The sequence below is a fragment of the Calidris pugnax genome, unplaced genomic scaffold, assembly GCF_001431845.1.
Source record: "Calidris pugnax isolate Ruff unplaced genomic scaffold, ASM143184v1 scaffold191, whole genome shotgun sequence".
Taxonomy (NCBI): domain Eukaryota; kingdom Metazoa; phylum Chordata; class Aves; order Charadriiformes; family Scolopacidae; genus Calidris; species Calidris pugnax.
This window is the reverse complement of record NW_015090927.1, coordinates 303,390-327,183: the sequence shown is the minus strand read 5'-3', so window position 1 is coordinate 327,183 and position 23,794 is coordinate 303,390. Positions and strand designations below refer to the sequence as shown.

At 50.0% G+C, this 23,794-nt stretch overlaps 1 protein-coding gene across 1 annotated transcript in view; it reads right to left on the bottom strand.

Moving 5' to 3' along the window:
• Positions 1-2,982: 2,982 nt before the first annotated feature.
• The window catches only part of MYO1D (myosin ID), a gene marked incomplete at its 3' end in the record, with an annotated part of 104,088 nt that continues 83,276 nt past the window's right edge, over positions 2,983-23,794 (bottom strand). The window contains exons 20-22 of the mRNA XM_014951516.1: positions 5,522-5,745; positions 3,702-3,846; positions 2,983-3,087 (exon numbers count right to left, since the gene is read on the bottom strand). Of these exons, the coding sequence (XP_014807002.1) occupies positions 2,983-3,087; positions 3,702-3,846; positions 5,522-5,745 (474 nt within the window). The remainder of the gene's footprint in view (positions 3,088-3,701; positions 3,847-5,521; positions 5,746-23,794) is intronic.

Genomic DNA, 23,794 nt, shown 5'->3' with positions numbered 1-23,794 from the left:
CCCAGTGCCCCATTTTCCCTGGCATTGTGCCCATTTCAGGTCAGTCTGTCCCACCCCAGCCCTGCTGTCACCGCGTCTCTGTCCTGTCCTGCCAGGCTCATGCATATTCCTCCCTTCCCAAGACTTCCAACGCCTCCCAAAGGGGTCCCCAACGGAGCAGGGAAGTGGAGGACTGAGCCTGACCTCACTGAGGGAAGAAAGCGACCAACAATTTAACCCTGACAAAGATCAAAAAAAGTTACAAGATAATTTAACCCCCCCAAGACTGCACGGCTGTAATCTCGCCGTCTCTGCAGTATTTTCTGATTTCTGCTGAGCTATGTTTTTTAAGCCCCACAGTAAACTAGAGCTCTCTGCACCTCTGGAAGCAAGGGAAGTAACTTTCCAGGGTGAGGAAGAAATCCAGGTTATGATGGGTAACACCTATTCCATCTCCAGCCTGCTCTTATGGAAGTGCTGGGACCCAGTGCAACAAACCTCAGCAGAAAATGGATTTTTCCAACAAGTAAACCCAGTAACAGGAGGTTTGTATGTTCCAGGATCTCTCCATACACCAGAAAGGAGAGAGAACTGCTCCGACACTGGCCAAAGGGCAGGAGCTCCGTGCTCACGGCTCCTGACCAGGGTAAGGTAGGAGCTGAGCTTCACAAACCTGCTCTCCCCTGGCCTTGCCCGGGAGATTCTCCTTCAAAGCTGAACCAGGAGTGAGCGAGAGAAACATAAGCACTTAAAAGCTTAAAATCTGAGTAACGATGAGCAAAATTAAACTCCCACACCAGGTATAGGTGAGAATAAGTCTGATGAGGAGAGGCTGAGGGAGCTGGGGTTATTCAGCCTGGAGAAGAGGAGGCTGAGGGGAGACCTTCTTGCTCTCTCCAACTCCCTGAAAGGAGGGTGTAGAGAGATGGGGGTCGGTCTCTTTTCTCAAGTCACAGGCGACAGGACAAGAGGAAATGGCCTCAAGTTGCGCCAGGGGAGGTTCAGGCTGGATATTAGGAAAAATTTTTTCACTGAAAGGGTTCTCAGCCATTGGAATGGGCTGCCCAGGGAGGTGGTTGAGGCACCATCCCTGGAGGTGTTCAAAAGATGGGTTGATGTAGTGCTGGGAGGGATGGTTTAGTGATGGTGATGCTTCTTGTTTGTTGTGTGGGTGTCTATTTTTGTCAGTCAGGTTGACGGTTGGACAAGATGATCTTTGAGGTCCCTTCCAACCTAGAAGATTCTGTGATTCTGTGATTCTATACGTGTGATATACACCCCCTGCACCCCAAGTAATTCCCCTCATTCCATTCCCATTCGAAACAATCCTGTAATCACATCTTTAAGAAGTGAATATTGTATTTTTACAATTGTTCCAGTTTAGCTAGATACAGCCCCGATTTAGAAATAATTCTTTTTGTTTCCAGCCCACGGTGAAAAAAGCCAGGGTGAAATTCTCCTGTATCTCCTTGTTGTCATGGTTTAGGCCACCTCAAACCAGGACACGTGTCTATAATAGAGGTTCTGGCCAAGCCCCTGGAGGGTTGTAAGGAGGAGGTTTGGACTCAGACTCACTCCATCCTCCTTTAATCCCAACAATATCCACCAATATTCCCTCAAACTGCTCATCCAACCGGAGAACCACACTCTTCAAGACAACATGTGAAAAGCAATGAAATACTCCACTGAAATAATTTTGTTTGGAAAGCAGTAAGAGATTTCTATTTTTATATACACAAATGTATATAAAAATAATGTAAAATGTAAAAATAATGTAATTTCCTACGACTGGCAAGGAAGTTTTGTTATAAAGTGAGATTTTACGCTGCAAAAGGATTTTGTTACTATTAAATACAATATTTGCAGAATGATAAAGGATGATCATGCACGTGCTGCACTTCTGGCAAGTGGGGACCAACTGCAAAAGCACATTTTTAGAAATAAAAAGAATACAGAGCTTCTTAAAAATCCTGGAAGATCAGCAGCCCTGGCCTGGCATCAAAACTGGTTCTGTCTGTTGGCTTTGGAAACGTCACAGTATCCTCCCCCGACAGACACTTAACCCCAGCACCATTTAGATCATTACGAACTATCCAGAAAAACTACACAAGCACATTTTTCTAAATGGTTTTTTTCAACCTTCCGACCAATTTAACAAGAAAACACATTCTGCTAGGAAAAAAAAAAAAAAAAAGCCTGATCTAAAGGAGTTACAAAGAACCAAGTGAATTTCTCCAGGTCACGAGGAGCCGCAGAAGCCCCTCACACCCAGCACCCCTTGGAGCAAGAGGCTCAGAGCTACATCTCCATCAAAAAATCACAGAATCACAGAATCTTAGTGGTTGGAAGGGACCTCTGAGATCATCGAGTCCAACCACAAAAAAATAAAAAAACACCCACAAAAATACCCACAAAAACACACCACACCACACCAAATGCCCACCAAAAACACCACACCCACCAACTAAACCCCACACTCAACACCTCACCATAAACCAATAACCTTGGGCACTAGAGCATGCCCTGAAGAGCCATGTCTATACGTTTCTTAAATCCCTCCAGGGATGGTGACTCCACCACCTCCCTGGGCAGGCTGTTCCAATGCCTGACCACCCTCTCAGGAAAGTAGTTCTTTCTAATATCTAATCTAAATCTCCCCTGCCCCAACTTCAGACCATTTCCTCTGGTCTTGTCGTTCGTCCTTTGGGAGAAGAGGCCAACACCTGCCTCTCTACACCCTCCTTTCAGGTAGTTGTAGAGGGCAATGAGGTCTCCCTTCAGCCTCCTCTTCTCCAAACTAAACATGCCCAGTTCCCTCAGCCTCTCCTCATAGGACTTGTTCTCCAGACCTGGAGATCTCACTGATATGGTGCCTGGAAAGAGGAGGGCCTTGAGCTGCTGTCTGTTATCACCTCTCCAGGATCTCCTCCTGCCCTGGGGCTTCCCGAGGTCCCCCCCGGCCGCAGGGATTCCCCCTCCCCAGGACCCCGTGGTCACCGTTACCTTGCGGACGTGGCAGGAGAAGAGGACGTTCATGTACTTGTCTTTCCGTTTCAGCTCGTTGGCAACGGGGATGAAGGAGCCCGTGCTCTGAGGGTTCTCTGGTTTCTGGAAGAGCAGAGAAAGACACGTAACTCTCCCCGTGTCGGGACGGAGTGAGGGGATGGCAGGGATGGTAGAGCTGCAGCTCCACCGCCTCGGCCCAAGGCCCCCTCCAGCCCCTGCCTCCCTGAGGAGCACGGAGCATCCGGAGTTTTATCTGCTTTCTGAAAAAAAAACCCCAAACCCTTAACAAAACAAAATGCTTGAAGGAAGGAGGGAGTAAAAGGAAGCAACACAGCTTGCCCAGAGAGAATGTCTTTGTTCCTTTTCATTGTAGGCTGTTTCTTAACATCCCATTATATCTAGAATTTTAGTTTTATATCGACTTCTTTGCCAGCTTTGGCCATTTGAAGAGCTGGCTGATGGCATTACTCATTACCTTTTAATGCTGCTTGTGATGCTCAAGCTTGGCTTAAGTATTCAGAAAAATCACTCCTAGGGCAGCAGAAGTCAAAGACGCTGAAACTACAAAAACCCATTTACAGAGGAAATGTCTCTCTGGGGGAGGAAGGGGAAAGTATTTCTCCCTCTCAAGAAACCAACAGTCGCTTTTTCAAATTTCCACCCTTTTTAGCATCCCCAGCCCCAGGCACCGCATCGATCCCTTTGCTCGTACTCACCAGTGCGAGGTAATTCCCCTCCCACGCTCTCTGCAGGCCAATATCAGCTCGGTGACCCTTCAGCACCTCCATGGCAGCAACCTTGGCCCTCAGTTGAGGTAGGACTTCTGGTGGGACGCTCCGGATGAGTTCTCCTGCTCTCCACCTGCCACAAAGCACCCCAGTCAGCTCCACAGCCTGTGTCACATGCTACGAGGAATGCTTCTGCCAGATCCACATAACAAGGACACCCCTAGACTATAAATGTCAGGGGGAAAAGAAGTCCTGCTATTGCATTCGTAGAGCTGGAAACTTCAGTATCATTCTGAATAGATCCACATAACAAGGACACCCCTAGACTATAAATGTCAGGGGGAAAAGAAGTCCTGCTATTGCATTCATAGAGCTGGCAACTTCAGTATCATTCTGAATGGGAGCCCCAGAGATGCTGGGAGGGCTGGAGCCCCTCTGCTGGGAGGGGGGGCTGAGAGAGTTGGGGGGTTCAGCCTGGAGAAGAGAAGGCTCCGGGGAGACCTTGGAGCCCCTTCCAGTCCCTCAAGGGGCTCCAGGAGAGATGGGGAGGGACTCTGGATGAGGGAGGGGAGCCCTAGGAGGAGGGGGAAGGGTTGGACCCTGCAAGAGGGGAGATGGAGCTGAGCTGTGGGGAAGAACTTGTTTGGTGTGAGGGTGGTGAGAGCCTGGCCCAGGTTGGCCAGAGAAGCTGTGGCTGCCCCATCCCTGGAGGGGTTCAAGGGCAGGTTGGAGGGGGCTTGGAGCAACCTGGTGTGGTGGGAGGTGTCCCTGCCCAGGGCAGGGGGTGGCGCTGGGTGGCCTTTAAGGTCCCTCCCAACCCAAACCATTCTATGACTCTATGAAGTCACACATCATCTCTGACTCCTACAAACGTGGCTGGAATACTCCCAGTTCCACACCCAGAAGTCAACCACTGGTGCATCTGTTTGCAATAAAGTTTTTGCGAGCCCATTTTTTGGCTCATTTACAACATCATTTCCCTTTAATAGCTGAATTTGGCCCTACAATCGAAACCCAACCAACTGTAACGTGAAGCAGCGCAGGGCAAAGCCCGTCCATCGCTCCACACCACGCTCCAGCCTTCAGCAGCAACACCAGCTCTCTAGGATCAAGGCTTTGAAAACACTTTTACAGACTCTAATTTTGTAGTGATGATGATTAAGCTTATTCTGAAAGCAGGACTCTCCACCCAGACAGGCTGTGGATGGCTTTCAAGAGGCAGCTGGGGAAAAAACCAAGGTTGACTTGATCTAGTGCTGGTGGCAACCCCCTTCGAGCAGATGGCTGGAACAGAGATCTCCGGAGGCCCCATCCAGCCAACGTTTCTCTTGTTCACTGACTTTCAGAAATCATCATTTTTCAAATTGGAATCATAACTATTCTGTCTACGACTTACCAGGGAAAAAATCACTAGCTTTTAGATATTAGGAGGTGGTAATAAAGGTATAAAATATCTTTTCTGCACAGAGAATAGGGGTAATAGAAGAACATTGCTTATGCTATTGCAGAAAGTACTATAAGAAGTCTTGAGGGAGTGGAAAAGGTTCCTCTTCTCTCCCCCATCTCTTACAGCAGCTGTTCTTTTCCTTTGAAAGCAACCAGAAAAGGGCCAAGGAAAGAAATACAATGTCCATCCTGACTAAATCTTTGAAAGAGAATTATTATTTGAATGGTCAAGGCTCCCAAAAGCCACCGACGTTTTCATCTATGGTGCCCAGTTGATGTTCTTCAATCATTTTCCCAACTTTTATGGAACAAGAAGCAGCTTTGCTCCTCCAGGGAAGAGAGAGAAGAGAGTTTTTTTGTACCTGTGGTAAATGTTCTGAAGTGCCTCTTCGAAGCGGCGCAGCACCTTGGGTGGGGTGGGCCACTGCACGTGCTTCCCGTAGTCCTTCATCTGCCGGACGTTGTGGAAGCGCCGGGCGACCTCGTGGATGTAGGACTTCACCTTGTAGCGGCGGTAATACTTGAGTATGGTGAGGGCAGCTTTGGTCCTCTTGTAGCGAAGGCGAGCCAAAGTGCCCCTCCAGACCTAAGAGTCAGTGGAGAAGACAGTTTTAGCAAAAAAACCCAGGATTTTTCTTTTTTTTCCTTCTATACTGCTGAAATCCATAAATATATGGTTTAGTGGTGGCTTGGGGTTCCTTTTGCTTTTGTTTGTTTGTTTGTTTTGTTGTTGTTGCTGGTTTTTTTTATCAGAGTTAGGTTGATGGTTGGACTAGATGATCTTAAAGGTCCCTTCCTACCTAGAAAATACCAGCGTATTGAGAAATTATTTTAAATCTGATTTACAAAAAATAGCTTTGGGAAGAGTTTGGGGGATGTCTCTTCTGGCCATGCACTGAAAGGGGGGAAACACGCAATAGAGATGACACCCTCCCAACTCGCTGGATGGTGACCAGCTCCACCAGTGCCTGGAGAGCACCAGGGGCAGAAACATGCCATGGTCTGGACTTCTCCTTCCCACAGCCCGTGGAAGAGGGTCTCTGGGGCCACTGGTGGCACTGAGGTGACTGGACACGGCTCGGCCGAAGCCCCCGTGTGGGGTGTGATGTGGCAGAGCCCAGGCAGGTCCTGCTGCTTCTGTCCTCCAACCAGAGACACACGTCGGCCCCGGTGCCCCCCAGCTGACACCCACCTCCCGAGGGACCCCTCGGCAGCTGTGCTTCCCCTCTGACACCATCCCCCAAGATGAAGGTTGAGTTTTTATTTCCTCGTAGAATTAAACTGGAAGGATAATGAGGCTCCTGCACAGGAAAGCGCTTTGCTGCTCGCGACGGGCCCTGCTGGAGAGTTTATTTCCCTCTTGAGAAACACCCCATAGCACCACTGATGCATATCAAGCCTTCTATTTACAGAAGAATTAATTAATTACCTGAGACAATTTCCAACATGATATTCGCTTTATGAAGCTGATGTCAAAGGTTCTCCTGACAGCTTTACTGATAATCCTGAGATGGGGCTGAAAAAGCCTCTATGTAGCAAGCAGTTTGGCAGACGTGAGGGGCTGCTCTTCTCTATACGCGCAAAATTCGAAGAGGAAATAGAGATTTTGGGTTCCAAACCCCTCAAAAGCAGTAAATCCTCTTGTCCTAACCTCTGTGAGAGTAAACCCTCCTTGTTCTGCTTTGGCCTCGCTGTCCCTGTGTAGGGTGTCATCTCCTGTTCACGATATGAGCTGGGTGGCAAGGTTGACATGCTGGAGGGAAGGGATGGCATCCAGAGGGACCTGCACGGGCTGCAGAGCTGGGCTCCTATGGACATCACCGTTGCCCGTTGGGGAGTTGCCTGAGCACCCACCACTTCACGGGTGCGTTGGATGCTCCATGAAGTTTGTGTGTCTGAAGGAGGCCAGAACGGAGCCAAGACCTTTGGCAACGCTGCCCAACCATCCCAAAACACAGCTGAGTCCATCCACCCCTCACTTGTATCTTAGTGTGTCCAACTGGCCGCGTGTGGTCTCCAACTCTTCATTCCCAGGTGGGAACTGGTCCTTGAATTAGTATGGAATCACCACAAACCCTACCCATTCTGTGGGTCATTTAGCACCGTGAAGACCAAACTGCAGCAGCCAAGTCCCATATGGCTGAGAAGCAGAGGGAGCCCAGCTCAGTCCTAGATCGTACACTGAATGTTGTTGGGAGGAGAAAGAAGAAGGAAAAGGTCCTGGACAACAATGAGAAGCAGAGGGAGCCCAGCTCAGTCCTATATCATACACTGAACGTTGTTGGGAGGAGGAAGAAGAAGGAAATGGTCCCGGACAGCAAAGTGTAGGAAAGTGAAGCCTCAGCAAGTTTGCTGATGACACCAAGCTGGGTGGTCAGTCGACACGCTGGAGGGAAGGGTTGCCATCCAGAGGGACCAGCACAGGCTGCAGAGCTGGGCTCTGGTGCAAACCACATGAAGTTGAACCAAGCCAAGGGCAGGGTCCTGCACCTGGGACGTGGCAACCCCAGGCACAAATCCAGGTTGGGTGGAGAATGGCTGGAGAGCAGCCCTGAGGAGAAGGACTTGGGGGTGTTGGTGGGTGAGAAGCTCAACAGGAGCCGGCAGTGGGCACTGGCAGCCCAGAGAGCCAACCCCATCCTGGGCTGCATCAAGAGAAGTGTGGCCAGCAGGTTGTGGGGGGTGATTCTACCCCTCAGCTCTGTGTCCAGCTCTGGAGTCCTCAGCACAGGAAGGACATGGACCTGTTGGAACGGGTCCAGCAGGGGGGCATGAAGATGATCAGAGGGATGGAGCACCTCCCCTATGGAGACAGACTGAGAGAGCTGGGGTTGTTCAGCCTGGAGAAGAGAAGGCTCCAGGGAGACCTTAGAGCCCCTTCCAATATCTGAAGGGGCTACAGGAGAGCTGGGGAGGGACTCTTTGTCAGGGAGTGCAGTGACAGGACAAGGGGTAATGGTTTTAAATTGGAAGAGGGGAGACTTAGATTAGATATTAGGAAGAACTTGTTTGGTGTGAGGGTGGTGAGAGCCTGGCCCAGGTTGGCCAGAGAAGCTGTGGCTGCCCCATCCCTGGAGGGGTTCAAGGGCAGGTTGGAGGGGGCTTGGAGCAACCTGGTGTGGTGGGAGGTGTCCCTGCCCAGGGCAGGGGGGTTGGAACTCAATGATCTCTAAGGTCCCTTCCAACTCAAACCATTCTGTGATTCTATGAAGCCCAGCAAGCACCCAGGTGAACAACTCGACACATCAAGGTGACCCAAGGCAACGTGCTCCCTCCCAGACACCAGGAGCCACTCTGTTGAGGAGGGTGAGGGCACAGAGACGATGCCCACGGTGGCAGGGCAGATCTGGGGAAGGACACAGGACAACAAACCGTCAGGAAGAGAAAGCACAGGTTAAAGAGTGACTGATACTGAAAATCTCCACGCTGCGTGAGTATCAAATACTACAGAACACTCTCCTTATTTATTCTTTGAAATCATTAGACAGGTTGAGGGAAAGCAGCATCCTTCGCTTACCACACGCTGTTCTTGGTAGTCATTTTTACCACACTCGGTTAGAGTTGTAGTTTTAGATGTATATAACCTACATATCACAAAGAGATAAAAGAATTTTTTCATACAAAGGGCATCAGAGCTCCCAAGAAGCTCAGGGCTTCCTGCAGCCACAAGCTAAAAGCTTGCCCAGGGTCTGGAGTTCACCCAAAGTGTGTGAGGCTGATTGAAACCCAGCATTTTCCATGGCTGAGGGCACAGCAGGTCCAGAAACTGCAGGAATTTAGCAGAATCAGCAACTGGGATGAAATAATTGAGCATCTAAAGGGTACTGAAGTAATGTGTGCTCTTTTTTAAAGACAAGTGGATTGGATGGCTCGAGACGTTTAAACATAGACTGTAGTGTCACCAAATGTCCCTGCAAGGAATATACGGAGAGTAAACAAGATAAACTGGGTAAAAATCTACTGCCAATTCCTCATTTTTTAATTTAATAAGAACAGAAATGAGGAACAAAGGGTTCTAGGTCACAGTTAAAACTGCCTTCTGGATGATACGAAGGATCTCCAGAAAAGAACACGAGTGGTAAATCTGTGTGAGCTGCTCATGACTTTGTAGAGCTTCGCTTCTGCGGGGTTTTCCCCCCAAATATTTGGAAATGGTTTTAGATACAAACCAAGGTCTTGCTTCCTGGTGCTGGAAGCTGGAGGCCGGTCTCTGTCTGGGGTTATTTTTCACACCAGGTGGGCACGGGTGGCACAAAGGTGCTGGGGCAGATCGCCCCGACGTCGGATCGGTGGCAGCGCTGCCGGAATTGGCTTCACAGCACCAAGTGTCACAACGGCTCCAAACACTCCCCTTCCCAACCCAATCATCCACCCGAGCCGTGCCCCTTGGCTACACACAAGCACTAAACTATTAATGAAAAGCATGTCCTTAAATCAAGTTGTCATAACTGGGTAACCTCCCGCCCAGCAAGGACCTTCCTAACAGCCACAATGGCAGCTCCTCCCAACGGGAAGGAGGAAGCCAAAGATAAAACCAAACTTTTCCCAGGGAACGGGGTACAAATACTTTTAAAATTAATTGGTTTTTTGGCTCGGTGTTTTTCTTTTCAACCACGGGGCTCGTTTCTGCTCCAGGCAGCCCATCAGCAATGCCAAGGCAAGCTGGCACCCTGATGGGCTCCAGCCTCTTCCAGAAGCATGGACCCTTCAAACCTTCGAATAAGCAAAGGCCGTCAAAGCAGCAAACTCCTCCTTCAGCAGCTGCTGTGTGTACATCGTGCTGTGTCCTCATGAGCAGTGGGTCAGAATCATTCATAAATGGGGGGGCTGGAGTGTTTCCTACCAACACGATCATTCTCCGGGGAGACCTTGGAGCCCCTTCCAGTCCCTCAAGGGGCTCCAGGAGAGATGGGGAGGGACTCTGGATCAGGGAGGGGAGCCCCAGGAGGAGGGGGAAGGGTTTGACCCTGAAAGAGGGGAGATGGAGCTGAGCTGTGGGGAAGAACTTGTTTGGTGTGAGGGTGGTGAGAGCCTGGCCCAGGTTGGCCAGAGAAGCTGTGGCTGCCCCATCCCTGGAGGGGTTCAAGGGCAGGTTGGAGGGGGCTTGGAGCAACCTGGTGTGGTGGGAGGTGTCCCTGCCCAGGGCAGGGGGTGGCACTGGATGGTCCTTAAGGTCCCTTCCAACCCAAACCATTCTGTGATTCTCACACTGGGAGAGCACTGCCTCTCTCACTGTACCTCTCTGTTTCTCCCCCCCCCTCCAGTTCATAACTCAAGAACATTAAGCACTGTAAAATGAAAAAAAACCCCACCAAACAACAAAATAAAAATAAAACTTCCAGTGTTAATTTTATCATGACATTTAGCAGATATTCTACACACGTTCACATACTTCAAAAGCTACTTCTCTGTTATTCGCTGGAGGACAATAGCAGAGCCACGGCCAAATGCAGGAGACCACGTGCCAAAAACCCAACAGAAAGATCTGTGCATCCAGGATTCCACGTTCTTCCGGGCCTCTGTACCCAAGGTAACGTCCAACTCATTTTCATCCCTAGTTCAGAAAGGATTTGACAGCTCACATGCATCACCTTCCTGAAACTCAGCCACCAACAAGCAGCTTTCAGCTTGAAATGGAGTCACAGCTACACACCCCTGAGGGGTGTTCCAGCAGGTGTGTTTAGGAAATGTCTGGAGGACAGGCTGAACCAGCCCGAGAACCACGACTCAGCCACCAACAAGCAGCTTTCAGCTTGAAATGGAGTCACAGCTACACACCCCTGAGGGATGTTCCAGCAGGTGTTTTAGGAAATCTCTCAAGGACAGGCTGAACCAGCCCGAGAACCACAGTGCCCCCTCTCACCCCTCCTACAGACAAGGATGAACTTCCCTTTGTCACCCTTCTGTGGCTTTCACTTCTGGTGAACCTGACTTCCCATAATCACAGAATGGTCAGAGTTGGAAAGGACCTTAAGGATCATCAAGTTCCAACCCCCTGCCCTGGGCAGGGACACCTCCCACCACACCAGGTTGCTCCAAGCCCCCTCCAACCTGCCCTTGAACCCCTCCAGGGATGGGGCAGCCACAGCTTCTCTGGGCAACCTGGGCCAGGCTCTCACCACCCTCACACCAAAGAATTTCTTTCTGGTATCTAATTTAAATCTCCCCTCTTCCAATTTAAAACTATCACCCTGTCCCAGCCTGACCTCCAGAGACCACCCTGACACCTTCTGAATCTCTACCAGCTTCAACCACATCTGACAGAGGAAGAGGAGACTCAAAGAGGCAAGTCCACACATCCTTCAGGAAAAATCAAGAGCAGGGCAGAGCAAGCCTCAAATTAGAGTGACATTGCTGGAAACGCTTCAGAATGAGCTCAGGAGCCATCTGCCTTCTTCAATCTCCAAATCCCACCCAGAGCGTCGCCAAGCTCCCGGCCAGGCACGGCCACACGAGACTGTGCTGAGCCAAAGAGGTTGAGCATCCCAGGAAGATGTGGCAGTGTTTTGGGGGATGAGAAGGTGGAGATGTGTGCAGGACACAAGGGAAGGATATGATGAGGAAGACTGGAGAGTACCCAAGTGAAGAGGTCCCAAGAAAACTGATGGTCATCACTGCGGGGTGTCACCAGCGTAGGACAAACCCAGAGGAAGCCAGGCTCACAGGAGAGCTTCGGTGACGGCAATTTTCGAGGTGACACACAGAAGAGCAGACTCCAAAGCCATCAATTTTGTCCTCAGTGCCTGGTGACCAAGCAAAAGGTGTCGTGCAGGACAGGTGATGGGACACACTGTCCTCTGCAAGAAGAGGTGCCCAAGGACACAAGGCAAGGCAGGGTTTAGGAGGGGACCAAGCGGCTCCACAACGTGTGTACGCTGGGAAGGGGACCACGAGCAGAGTGAGGACTCAAGAGCAGATACTTATAAACAAGGTCACATTGAAAATGGAAAGCAAAGCTTTTTCTAGGCTTTTTTTTTTTTAATGAAATAAAATTATTCCTCCTTAATCAGCTCTCACCCACGGACTCTCCACATCTTTCAACACCTCTGCCTCTTCCTCTCTGCTTTGTCCTCCTCAAGGCCAGGTGAAGAAAAATGAAGAGTGCAAGGGAAATCAGGACTAATGGGCTAGGAGGATGGAGAGAGAGAAGGGAAAAGGCTGGAAATCAAAGTGTGAACACAAGAAATACAGGTTAGGCGTGGATCTGCTGGAGACAAGTTCTGAAGAGAAAGATCTGGGGGTCCTGGTGGACAGCAAAACGACAATGAGCAAGCAGGGTGCTCTTGTGGCCAAGAGGCCAAAGGGATCCTGGGCTGCGGAGGGAAGAGTGTGGCCAGGAGATGGAGGGAGGTCATTCTCCCCCTCTGCTCTGCACTGGGGAGGCCACAACTGGAATACTGTGTCCAGTTCTGGGCTCCCCAGTTCAAGAGGGACAGGGAACTGCTGGAGAGAGTCCAGCGTAGGGCAACAAAGATGATTCAAGGATTGGAGCATCTCCCTGATGAGGAAAGGCTGAGAGAGCAGGGGCTCTTCAGCCTGGAGAAGAGAAGGCTGAGGGGAGACCTTCTTCATGCTTCCAAGGATCTAAAGGGTGGGTTGAAGGAGGATGGAGCCGGACTCTTCTCAGGGGTTCCCAGGGACAGGACAAGGGGCAACAGGCACAAGCTGGACCATGGGAAGTTCCACTCCAATGGGAGGAAGAACTTCTTTGGGGTGAGGGTGGCAGAGCCTTGGCAGAGGCTGCCCAGGGAGGGTGTGGAGTCCCCTTCCTTGGAGATTTTCAAGCCCCACCTGGATGCTCCTGAGTAACATGCTCTGACAAGCTCTGGGCAATCCTGCTTCAGCAGGGGAGTTGGACTAGATGATCTCTATGGTCCCTTCCAACTCTAAACATTCAGTTCTCTGCTCTTTCCTTAACCCCTGTCCCTTTTACCCCTTCACTTGTGTCCAGGGAGGTGGAGGTGACCACCAGGACCAAGGGAGATCCTCCTGCAGGGCTCCAGGTGCTCCATGACCCTCTCGGTGGTTCCCTCCTCCCGAAACTGGGACTTGCAAACCAAGAAACGAGCATCCATCCAAACCAAGAACCGCAGCTTAGGGGAAGCACTGGAATATTTTCTTGAAGTATGTTTAATTCATGTGGGTTTTTCGACTTAAAATTTAATAAATTAAAATTCAAATGAATGGATAAGAAGCTCTGGAGGCGCCCTTAAGAATCAGCTGAAAAACCTCCCCGAGCTTCTAGCGCAAGTTGCTGAGATGAAAGAAACCCAACACGGGTTGAGTCCATCCCCTTAGCAGAAAATCCTGTGTATCCATCTATATATTCCAGGAATACAGTCTAAGTATTTCCATGTATTTTAAGGGAAATTCAAAGCTTGGAAGCACACTTGCTTCCTTCTTTTTTTTTAATGGGAAATTCAGAGCTCGGAAGCGGACTGTGTCCGCTTCCGAGCTCTGAATTTCCCATTAAAAAAAAAGAAGGAAGAAATTAAAAAAAAAAAGAAGGAAGAAATAAAAAAATCAAACAGATCCTGCAGAGAACAGGGAAAACCAGCAGCACAGGGAAAATCCAGCCCCGAGGTCACCATGCCTGGGGTTCTGTCGTGGAAAAAAAGAGATAATCTAGATTTGACCTAAATGCCGCAATCTCCGCGAAGGCAGAAGGAACCCCACACGGCACATGCCGTCCAAACAAATGCCCCAAATTTAGCCAATGAAGCCAGTTTGTCTAAATTAAAACACTAATGTTATATTTTTCGAGCCAGCTGAAGCTCAGGAAAGTATTTTGTGTTTGCTGTAACCCAGCGCGGCTCCTTCCCACCGCCCTCAACCCTTGCTCGTGATCAATATTTCATGCTGCCCTCCGGGCATCCAAACTGCAAAGAATAAATCCAAAAAAAAAACAAACCAAAAAAAAAAAAAAAAAGCCCAAACCCTAGCTCGAAATTCACACAGACATGAACCTTCCTGCGCAGCTTTAAAGGACCTCAAACGGGAAAGGTTATTAAATATTTAAGGCAGCAGCGCAGCGCAGGCTCCTCCGAGGCACTGCGCTTTCAACGAGCGCTCCAATATCTGAAGGAAGCTTTAATTATACTGTTCCTGATCGCTTTTTGGAAGGGGTCATCCCCTGCTGAGCGTGGCTGAGTGATGCTCCCAGTGGGTACCAGCACACCCCACCGCCCCCCACCCCGTGTTTCCCCACTTCAAGATCCCAGGGAAGGTTTGAGGCCACTGGTTTTAAATCAAATCCTCCCCATTCCACCAGATCTCGTCACAGAGCCCACGGACAGAGAGTGGGAAGAGCTGCTTAATTTACTAAATGCTCTTTTCTCTTTTCACGTGAGTCGGCTGAACACGGATCCTTCCATCACTCTGCTTAACAGAAACAATATTCATAGAATCATAGACTCATAGAATTGCCCAGGCCGGAAGGGACCTCCAAAGGCCATCTAGTCCGACCCCCCCGCAGTCAGCAGGGACACCCCCAACTAGACCAGGTTGCCCAGGGACCTGCACACAATACTCCAGGTGAGGTCTCACCAGAGCAGAGCAAAGTGGCAGAATCCCCTCTCTGGACCTGCTGGCAACGCTTCTTTTGATGCAGCCCAGGATGGGATTGGCCTTCTGGGCTGCAGCTGCCCACTGCCTGCTCATTCCACGAGCTCGGAAAGAGAGAAGGGTCTCGCTCGGAGATTAATTACATTGTACTAACAAGACTGTGCCCAAGAATAAAAATTATCCACGGGAGGGTGGTTCCATGGCAGCCTCACAGGTGACGTGCTGGATGCCGAGATGCTGGGGGTTTCTCCTGCAGCTCCTGCTGCTGCTCAGCAATGGCAGCAGCAGACGTCACCCCACGGCACCCACCCTCCTCCCGGGCCGAGCCCGAGCCGTGGCTGCTGCCCTTCAGCCCCACAGCCCCCAAAAAGCTCTTTTCCACCCTGTTCCTAAGGACCTGCTACTCCACCCGGTGCCCTCAGCAGTGCTCGGCTGGCAGTGCCCCGCTCTCACCACAAAGGGTGTCCTATCGCTCCATCCTGGGTGCACTCGGCAGAATTTCCTGCCCCTGGAAGGAAGATGTTGGGAGAAAGGAGATTGTTTTATATGAACAGATGAAGAGAACTACCAAAGCTCCTGGATTAAGGAAGCAGAGAGGTCTGCAACCACCAGAACAAGGCTCCAGCCATTCGAAGGCAGCAGGAACCTTCCCTCATCCATGAAAACTCAAGGTAGAGCTTTTCACGCTGAAGATATCAAAATACAGGTTGTTTCTTGACCTTCAGTGTTTTATTGCTGGTAAAGACTGCAAGGATGACCAGAAGCACAGAACAACCTCCAAACACGGAGAAGGCCCCTCATCCATGAAAACTCAAGGTAGAGCTTGTCACGCCGAAGATATCAAAATACAGGTCATTTCTTGACCTTCAGTGTTTTATTGCGGGTAAAGACTGCAAGGATGACCAGAAACACAGAACAACCTCCAAACACAGAGAAGGCAGAACAGTTTTGAACTGGAAGAGGGGAGATGGAGCTGAGATGTGGGGAAGAACTTGTTTGGTGTGAGGGTGGTGAGAGCCTGGCCCAGGTTGGCCAGAGAAGCTGTGGCTGCCCCATCCCTGGAGGGGTTCAAGGGCAGGTTGGAGGGGGCTTGGAGGGACCTGGTGTGGTGGGAGGTGTCCCTGCCCAGGGCAGGGGGTGGCACTGGGGGGGCTTTAAGGTCCCTTCCAACCCAAACCATTCTGTGATTCTAGAAGTTAAATAAGCCAGGACACTTCTCTGTGGGAAAAGAAGACCAAGAGGGGATGTCACAGACGTTCAGAGAGTCCTGAGCAAAGCCCTGCCTGGTTGGCACAGGAATGAGTAGGCATCCAGTGACACTGGGAGATGCAAGGACCCAAACCAAAGCAAGATCTCTCTATGCAGAGGTTTGCTGAGCTTGCCAAAGGCAGCCACAACACCTAAAAGCTGGTGGCACACGTTTGAGGACAAGTTCAGGGAAGAGAAAGCCAGCAGGTGTTACTGAATAATAAAAAAAAAACAAAAAACCATGCCCAGCTTTGGTCATCCCAAGCCCAAGTGCCTGAAGGGCCTGGGGAAGCGTTAAGGGGAGGTTTGGTGCACACTTGTCCTGCCTCTGTCCTCCTGAGGTGTCCCCTGGAGACACGACGGTGGTCCTGACAGCCCTTGGGAGTGACATGACACAGCAGTCCATGGTTTAAAACCCACGTCTGTTTGGTGAAGCAGCTGAGGATTAAGCTCCATCTATGTTCCTGAAGCCGTGACCGCGACGTTCTGCCTTTCTCCAGCAAAGAGCAGATACAGGGAAAACAGAGCCAGGCAAAGAGCTAGAAAACACTCCTCACCTCTGCCTAAAGGAGACAAGCAGCACTGAAACAGGCGTTTCTGCTCGGGAGGACAGTCTTAATCATGGTTTAAAAAAACACCCCAAAATTCAGAAATATTTCAGTAAATCAAATCAATCACTAGATGCTTATTTTTGCCTCAAAGACCCAAAACCAATGCACCTTGCTCCCCACCCATCCCCTCGAAGGAGAGGTGAACCCTCTCTGAAGCCCCTCAAAGGGACTAGCGTGGTTGGGGTTTTTCTGGGTGGTTGGAGCGTGATGGTTTTTTGAGCTTGAGATGCCTCGAGGCATCGGCTAGAAGCAGAGAGTGATGTTACTGGCACAGGGGACACAAGTGACACGGGAGAAGCAGTTGGATGTGTCCGCCCAGAGCTCAGCGTGGCCGTGCCGGTGAGTGGCTCCGTCAACACGGGACACATCCAACCCTTCATTGCATCCTGCTCCTTCCCAGCACCCACGGGCTGCTCCTGTGGATGGAGCTACGGCTCTGTCCTCCTGAGGTGTCCCCTGGAGACATGCCAGTGGTCCTGACAGCCCTTGGGAGTGACGTGGCACAGCAGTCCATGGTTTAAAACCCACGTCTGTTTGGTGAAGCAGCTGAGGATTAAGCTCCATCTATGTTCCTGAAGCCGTGACCGCGACGTTCTGCCTTTCTCCAGCAAAGAGCAGATACAGGGAAAACAGAGCCAGGCAAAGAGCTAGAAAACACTCCTCACCTCTGCCTAAAGGAGACAAGCAGCACTGAAACAGGCGTTTCTGCTCGGGAGGACAGTCTTAATCATGGTTTAAAAAAACACCCCAAAATTCAGAAATATTTCAGTAAATCAAATCAATCACTAGATGCTTATTTTTGCCTCAAAGACCCAAAACCAATGCACCTTGCTCCCCACCCATCCCCTCGAAGGAGAGGTGAACCCTCTCTGAAGCCCCTCAAAGGGACTAGCGTGGTTGTTTTGGTTTTTTTTGGGTGGTTGGAGTGTGGTGGTTTTTTGAGCTTGAGATGCCTCAAGGCATCTGCTAGAAGCAGAGAGTGATGTTACTGGCACAGGGGACACGAGTGACACGGGAGAAGCAGTTGGATGTGTCCGCCCAGAGCTCAGCGTGGCCGTGCCGGTGAGTGGCTCCGTCAACACGGGACACATCCAACCCTTCATTGCATCCTGCTCCTTCCCAGCACCCACGGGCTGCTCCTGTGGATGGAGCTACAGCAGCTCATAGAATCATAGAATGGTCTAGGCTGGAAGAGACCCTTGGGATCATCGAGTCCAACCATCTCCCCTACTCTACAAAGTCCTCCCCTACACCATGTCCCTCAGCACTGCATCTAAACGGCCCTTAAACACAGCCAGGGATGGGGACTCCACCCCCTCCCTGGGCAGCCTGTTCCAATGCCCGACCACTCTTTGGGTGAAAAATTCCTTCCTAATGTTCAATCTAAACCTCCCCTGTTGGAGCTTGAAGCCGTTCCCTCTCGTTCTGTCACTAATTACCTGTGAGAAGAGACCAGCACCAACCTCTCTACAGTGTCCTTTCAAGTAGTTGTAGAGAGTGATGAGGTCTCCCCTCAGCCTCCTCTTCCTCACACTAAACAGCCCCAACTCCCTCAGCTGCTCCTCATACGATTTGTTTTCCAGCCCCCTCACCAGCTCCGTTGCCCTCCTCTGCACTCGCTCCAGCACCTCCAGATCTCTCTTGGATTGAGGTGCCCAAAACTGGACACAACACTCCAGGTGTGGCCTCCCCAGTGCTGAGCACAGGGGCACAATCACCTCCCTACTCCTGCTGGTCACACTATTTTTGATACAAGCCAGGATGCCATTGGCTTTCTTGGCCACCTGGGCACACGGCCGGCTCCTTTCCCATCTTCTCCCTGCCAAAGCCTCTCGAGATCAAAGCCTCAGCTCACGGTACAAATCCAACACGTAATTACACACCTATTTCCACTGCCAGTCAAATCTACACAAACGCACCCCCTCAAGATGGTAAACACCCCGAGTGGGGATGGCAAATGTGTTCCAGCACCTTCACCTGGGTCATGGAACCAAAGCCCCCAGCAGATTATTGCTGCCCGGCCACGATCCGGCAGGAAAACGCCTTCCCTGTCTGAGGGGGAGCGTCCCTTTTTGGGTATCGCTCCCCCCACCAGGGCTCAAAGCCCCCAGCAGATTATTGCTGCCCGGCCACGATCCGGCAGGAAAACGCCTTCCCTGTCTGAGGGGGAGCGTCCCTTTTTGGGTATCGCTCCCCCCACCAGGGCTTAGAATCACAAAATCACAGAATCTTCTAGGTTGGAAGGGACCTTACAGATCATCTTGTCCAACCATCAACCTAACTGACAAAAATAGACACCCCCAGGCTCCTGGGGACGGAGAAGAAAGGGAAGGTGAAACATGAAATGATGACAAGTCAGCCCTGGTTCTCTCCCCCTCCTCTTCCCCACCGGGTTTCGGGAGGGTTGCCATGGCGATGGGAGCTGCGAGCCACAGCTCTGCTGAGAGCGGGCTCCCGGACTCCCCGGTGCCACCGGGACACCACGGGGACATACGGCCAGCACCGGGGGCCAGCAGTGTCCCCATCAGCTGCACCCACCACCCCGGCTCGGGGGGCTCTGGGGTTTTTGTCCCATTTCTGGGCTGCGATGGGAGAGTGATTCCCGCTTCCCCGGCATCAGGCAGGAGGACGTAGGGAAGCGATTTCCACGCGCAGCTGTACCCGTCTGATAAAATTACCCTGAAATGCTGCACTAAATTATACTGACAAGATCCATCATCTTTGCATCCCGCACGTGCTGCCGGGCTGGGCTTTTTTTTTTTTTCTGGAACAAAGCGCTATTCTGCAAAGCTAATGAGTATGTGGGAACGCTTCCAAGGGCAGAAAAAGCACCAGGGTTTTATGGCAGCTTTTCTTCTCATTTTTATTTTTTAGTTTTATTATTAACATTAGAGCTGCTCCATTGGCACTCATGAAGCCGATCATTTAGATGGCAAGGCCACAGGTACAGTGAATATACTCCACACTTTTTATACACCACATAAAAAGCGGTGATGCTCTCAGCTGCTGCTTCTGAAATGACCATTGGAGGTGGCTCCGACAGTGATGTCCCCGCTGCCATATGGGTTTTCTGACACCGGGCAGCTCTCACTGGTTAAATTCTCCCAAAACCAGCAAGTTGCCACGGTTAAATCATGTCACATCACGTCTGCTCGCTGACTTGGTGGGGTCTGAAGTAAAATTACAGCCTGGAATCTCACTGAGGTTTTATTGCGGGAGAAGAAGGAGGTTGAAGATAAAGCTGGAGGAGAAGACACATCCAGGAGACGAGGAACAAAAGAGCAAAATCACCTACTTAAACTGGGAGTCAGCTTTAATTCAATTTAACCACGCTCACACGAAGCAAATTCTTCTTCGTTGCTAAACAAAGGAACCAGCATTATTTTAAGGGTTAAGGGTTACTCAGGAGATGAAGCTCTTAAGATAATTACTGACTGTCTTTTTGAAAGGCTCATGATTTGTATGACAGCAGTACACCCCATAATATATATCACTTCGAAAGGAAGATGTACCTTTAAATCTACCAAGAAACAGCAGTGCTACATGCATTATTTGCAGATCTTTCTCTCAAAAACCCAGTGGCTGTTGGAGCCCAGGCTGTGAGCGGCTCATTTTAAGGCTACACCTCACATTCCCCCTCAGTTTCCATCCCACAAGTTCCTGCTGTCACAGCACCACACCTCATCTCCAGGTGTCTTTTCCTAAATTCAAATTTAAGGAATTCCAATGCAACAGAAGGCTCAATTTTATTTTTTTTTTAGTCAGATTAATCTCTCTCTCTTTTTCTAGATATAATCTTATGACTCTCAGAAGTAGCACACTTTACCTCCCTCGGCCTTTGATGCTTATAGACAAAAATAACGTAAGGAAAATGCAGCAAGAATTACATTTTTCATGGGATTTCTTCATGAACAACCGAAAGCAAGTTGAAGACAGAAATTAAGATACAGACAAAACTGCCTGGATGTTTTCAGAGCACAGTGAAGGCCTCTCCAGGTCCTTCCTCTGATTTTACTCTGTGTTGTGTTGATTGTCACCTTTCCAGTGCCACCAGTCACCAGCTGCCCCATCTACCAGCAGCAGCGCGGGGCTGGTGCCTGAGCACAGGAGGGATCTGACACCCAGAGCCACATCTAACAGCCAAACAAGAGAAACAGAGAACATGGAAGAAAAAATCCAGCCTTTTCCAGCTAAATTTACCACCGTACAAGGTATCTAATCACATACCTATAGGCATCAACCCAACACCTGCTTGTTTGTTGATAAGCTGTTTATTAAGCATTTAGATTTATTAGTGTTTCTTGTCTTTAGTTGCATGTTCCAGGACTGTAAAGCTCCTCTCCATCGCTTTGTTGGCATCTCAGAGCCTGGCTGAAGAACGGCCAGGAAATGGAAACAGAGACACCAGGGAAAGGATGGGAAATTTAACCCAGAGAAGCTGTGGCTGCCCCATCCCTGGAGGGGTTCAAGGGCAGGTTGGAGGGGGCTTGGAGCAACCTGGTGTGGTGGGAGGTGTCCCTGCCCAGGGCAGGGGGTGGCACTGGATGGTCCTTAAGGTCCCTTCCCACCCAAACCATCCCATGATTCCATGACCCAACACAGAACTGTGCTCTAGAGCTCCTGCTGCTCCTTCACTTGAGCACAGCAAAGACACACTGCTGGGCTCACGCTGGCAAAGGCAGTCACCCAGGGACCTGGAGCTGCAAAATATGACAGTAAAGACAGTCACCCAGGGACCTGGAGCTGCAAAATACGATGGTAAAGGGGAAAAAAAGTCTTCCTGTAGCTGCTGTGGAGAGCTGGGCAGTGGGTGGGCCTGCTTGGAAGTCATTGCTGATGGGAGGAGAGGTAAAGGGCAGAGCTGGAGAGAGATGAAAGCCAAGGAGCTGGTAGAGTTAAAGAGGTGAAAAGATCGCCCCATCCCTGGAGGGGTTCAAGGGCAGGTTGGAGGGGGCTTGGAGCAACCTGGTGTGGTGGGAGGTGTCCCTGCCCAGGGCAGGGGGTGGCACTGAGGGGGCTTTAACGTCCCTTCCAACCCAAACCACTCTGTGATTCTATGAACCACAGCTGGTGGTTCAGAAGCTACAGAAAAGGAGCTCTGGCCACCCAGTTTTCTTCCAAGTCTTCAGTACCTTGGGGACTTGAGAATGAGCTTTTTTTTTTCCCCACAAATCTTTTATTGAGTAAATTAGAACCTCACAAGAGATTTCTCAGAAAGAAATAACAAAAAGATGACTCCAGCTGTCCTATTTCAACACTTCATGCAAAAGAGACAGACCTCTCCATGTAGACTCATACTGGTCTCTCTCCACTCCAGGGCGAGGAGGAATGAGGGGAGGGAGACTTGTGAACCCACAGGACAACAGGCACCGGAATTTAACTCTGGTCAGGGAGCTCTGGCCACCCAGTTTTCTTCCAAGTCTTCAGTACCTTGGGGACTTGAGAATGAGCTTTTTTTTTTCCCCACAAATCTTTTATTGAGTAAATTAGAACCTCACAAGAGATTTCTCAGAAAGAAATAACAAAAAGATGACTCCAGCTGTCCTATTTCAACACTTCATGCAAAAGAGACAGACCTCTCCATGTAGACTCATACTGGTCTCTCTCCACTCCAGGGCGAGGAGGAATGAGGGGAGGGAGACTTGTGAACCCACAGGACAACAGGCACCAGAGTTTAACTTCAGTCACTTTTGCTGATTGTCACAATAAGAGAAGCCCCAAAAGCACTACATTTATTCCACATATAACCCAGCAGGCCTGATGCCACACAAAACCATTATAGCAAAACCCCTCCCAGCGCCAGAGAGTCCATCCGTTATTCCTAATCAGGTACTTACCTCCTAAAGGCAAAGCATCTGTAGCCCTGCTCTTCAAGGCTGCTGAGCCCAGCCCAGATCACAGCCCAGACTATAGAATTCTGAAGTTTCCATCTAAAGGAAAGGTCAGCAAACTCACAAAAATGGACATGTTGATGTCCAATTTGTACCTCACACCGTTGGGTGGATTTTAGCTGAAGGAGGAGCTTCAGTGCTCACCGTGCAGCGAGACATCATGTTTCCACAGCACACACAGGCTGGGTCTTTCAAATTATTCTTCAGTAACTGCACCTTTCAGTTTCAAAAACGGTCCCCTCTCAACTCCTCAGGTGTTTAATATGAAAACCAGGGTCACCTGGGAGCAAGGTGTCCCTCCTCCAGCTTTATTCGGGGAGCTCATTACTTGCTTCATACCACTATGGGAAGAGAGAGAGACTCCAGATCAATGGCACGACCCAGTGAACTCACTGAAGGCACCAAATAAGCCCAAAGCACTTAGAAAAGTGGCTGCAGAGAGGGGACTCCTCCCAAGAAACCACCACGAGCATGGTGGAATTTCAAGTAATAATCCAGAAAAATGTTATCAGCTCCATTTCACTCCAAAAGCAGCAGCCAGAATACACTTTTGGGAAAGTACTCCATTTCCAGGGATGAGACCTGGAAGGAGGTGACGAGTAGTCCGAGGAAGCTGTTGGGAAGCCCATCCTCAGGGCAAGCCCGACACTGCTATAAAAAGGAAAGAAAAGACTGAACCGCTAAGCTCAAAATTGGGCACATCCTGCATCCTTTGGGCAGCCTGAGCTTTGCATTTCCAGAAAAACTAATCACATACATATATCCAAAACTGACAAAATTCCTTAATAAAGATGAACCATGCAAATCTGGCACAACAAATACCAACAGAGATGCAACCCCGGCTTTGACACTTTCTCCTTCCACTCTGGTCAAATTGCATTGCTTTCCAGAAAGGAAATCTCATCAAATGCATTGCAAACAGGAGAAATGTGAGTGTTTCACAAAACTATTAATGGGTAACTTTTCCTCCAGGGTCTTACTCTTCACCAAGAGTGATTCAGTCCATCAGGTTTGGAAAGTTACGCAGACGTATGGTAAGCGCAGAGCTTTGGAGCAGGCGGCTTCTCCGCGCAGTTCTCTACCCATCTGTCAGCAGTTTCTATTTCTGACGGGCAAAAAGGGCTTCAGAAGTTCTGTTGTTTCCCGAGTTCCAAGAACGACAACGGAAAAAAACATGTTTTATGAAATACATTTCTAAAAATCTTGAACTAGTCAATGGTCCCTGTTAGCTGGGACAAAGCCAGCTCCACCATTTCTGTCGCTGTGACGATCAGAAGCTGTTGCCCTTTGCCAGACAGACCACACTCCCACAGGACACAGT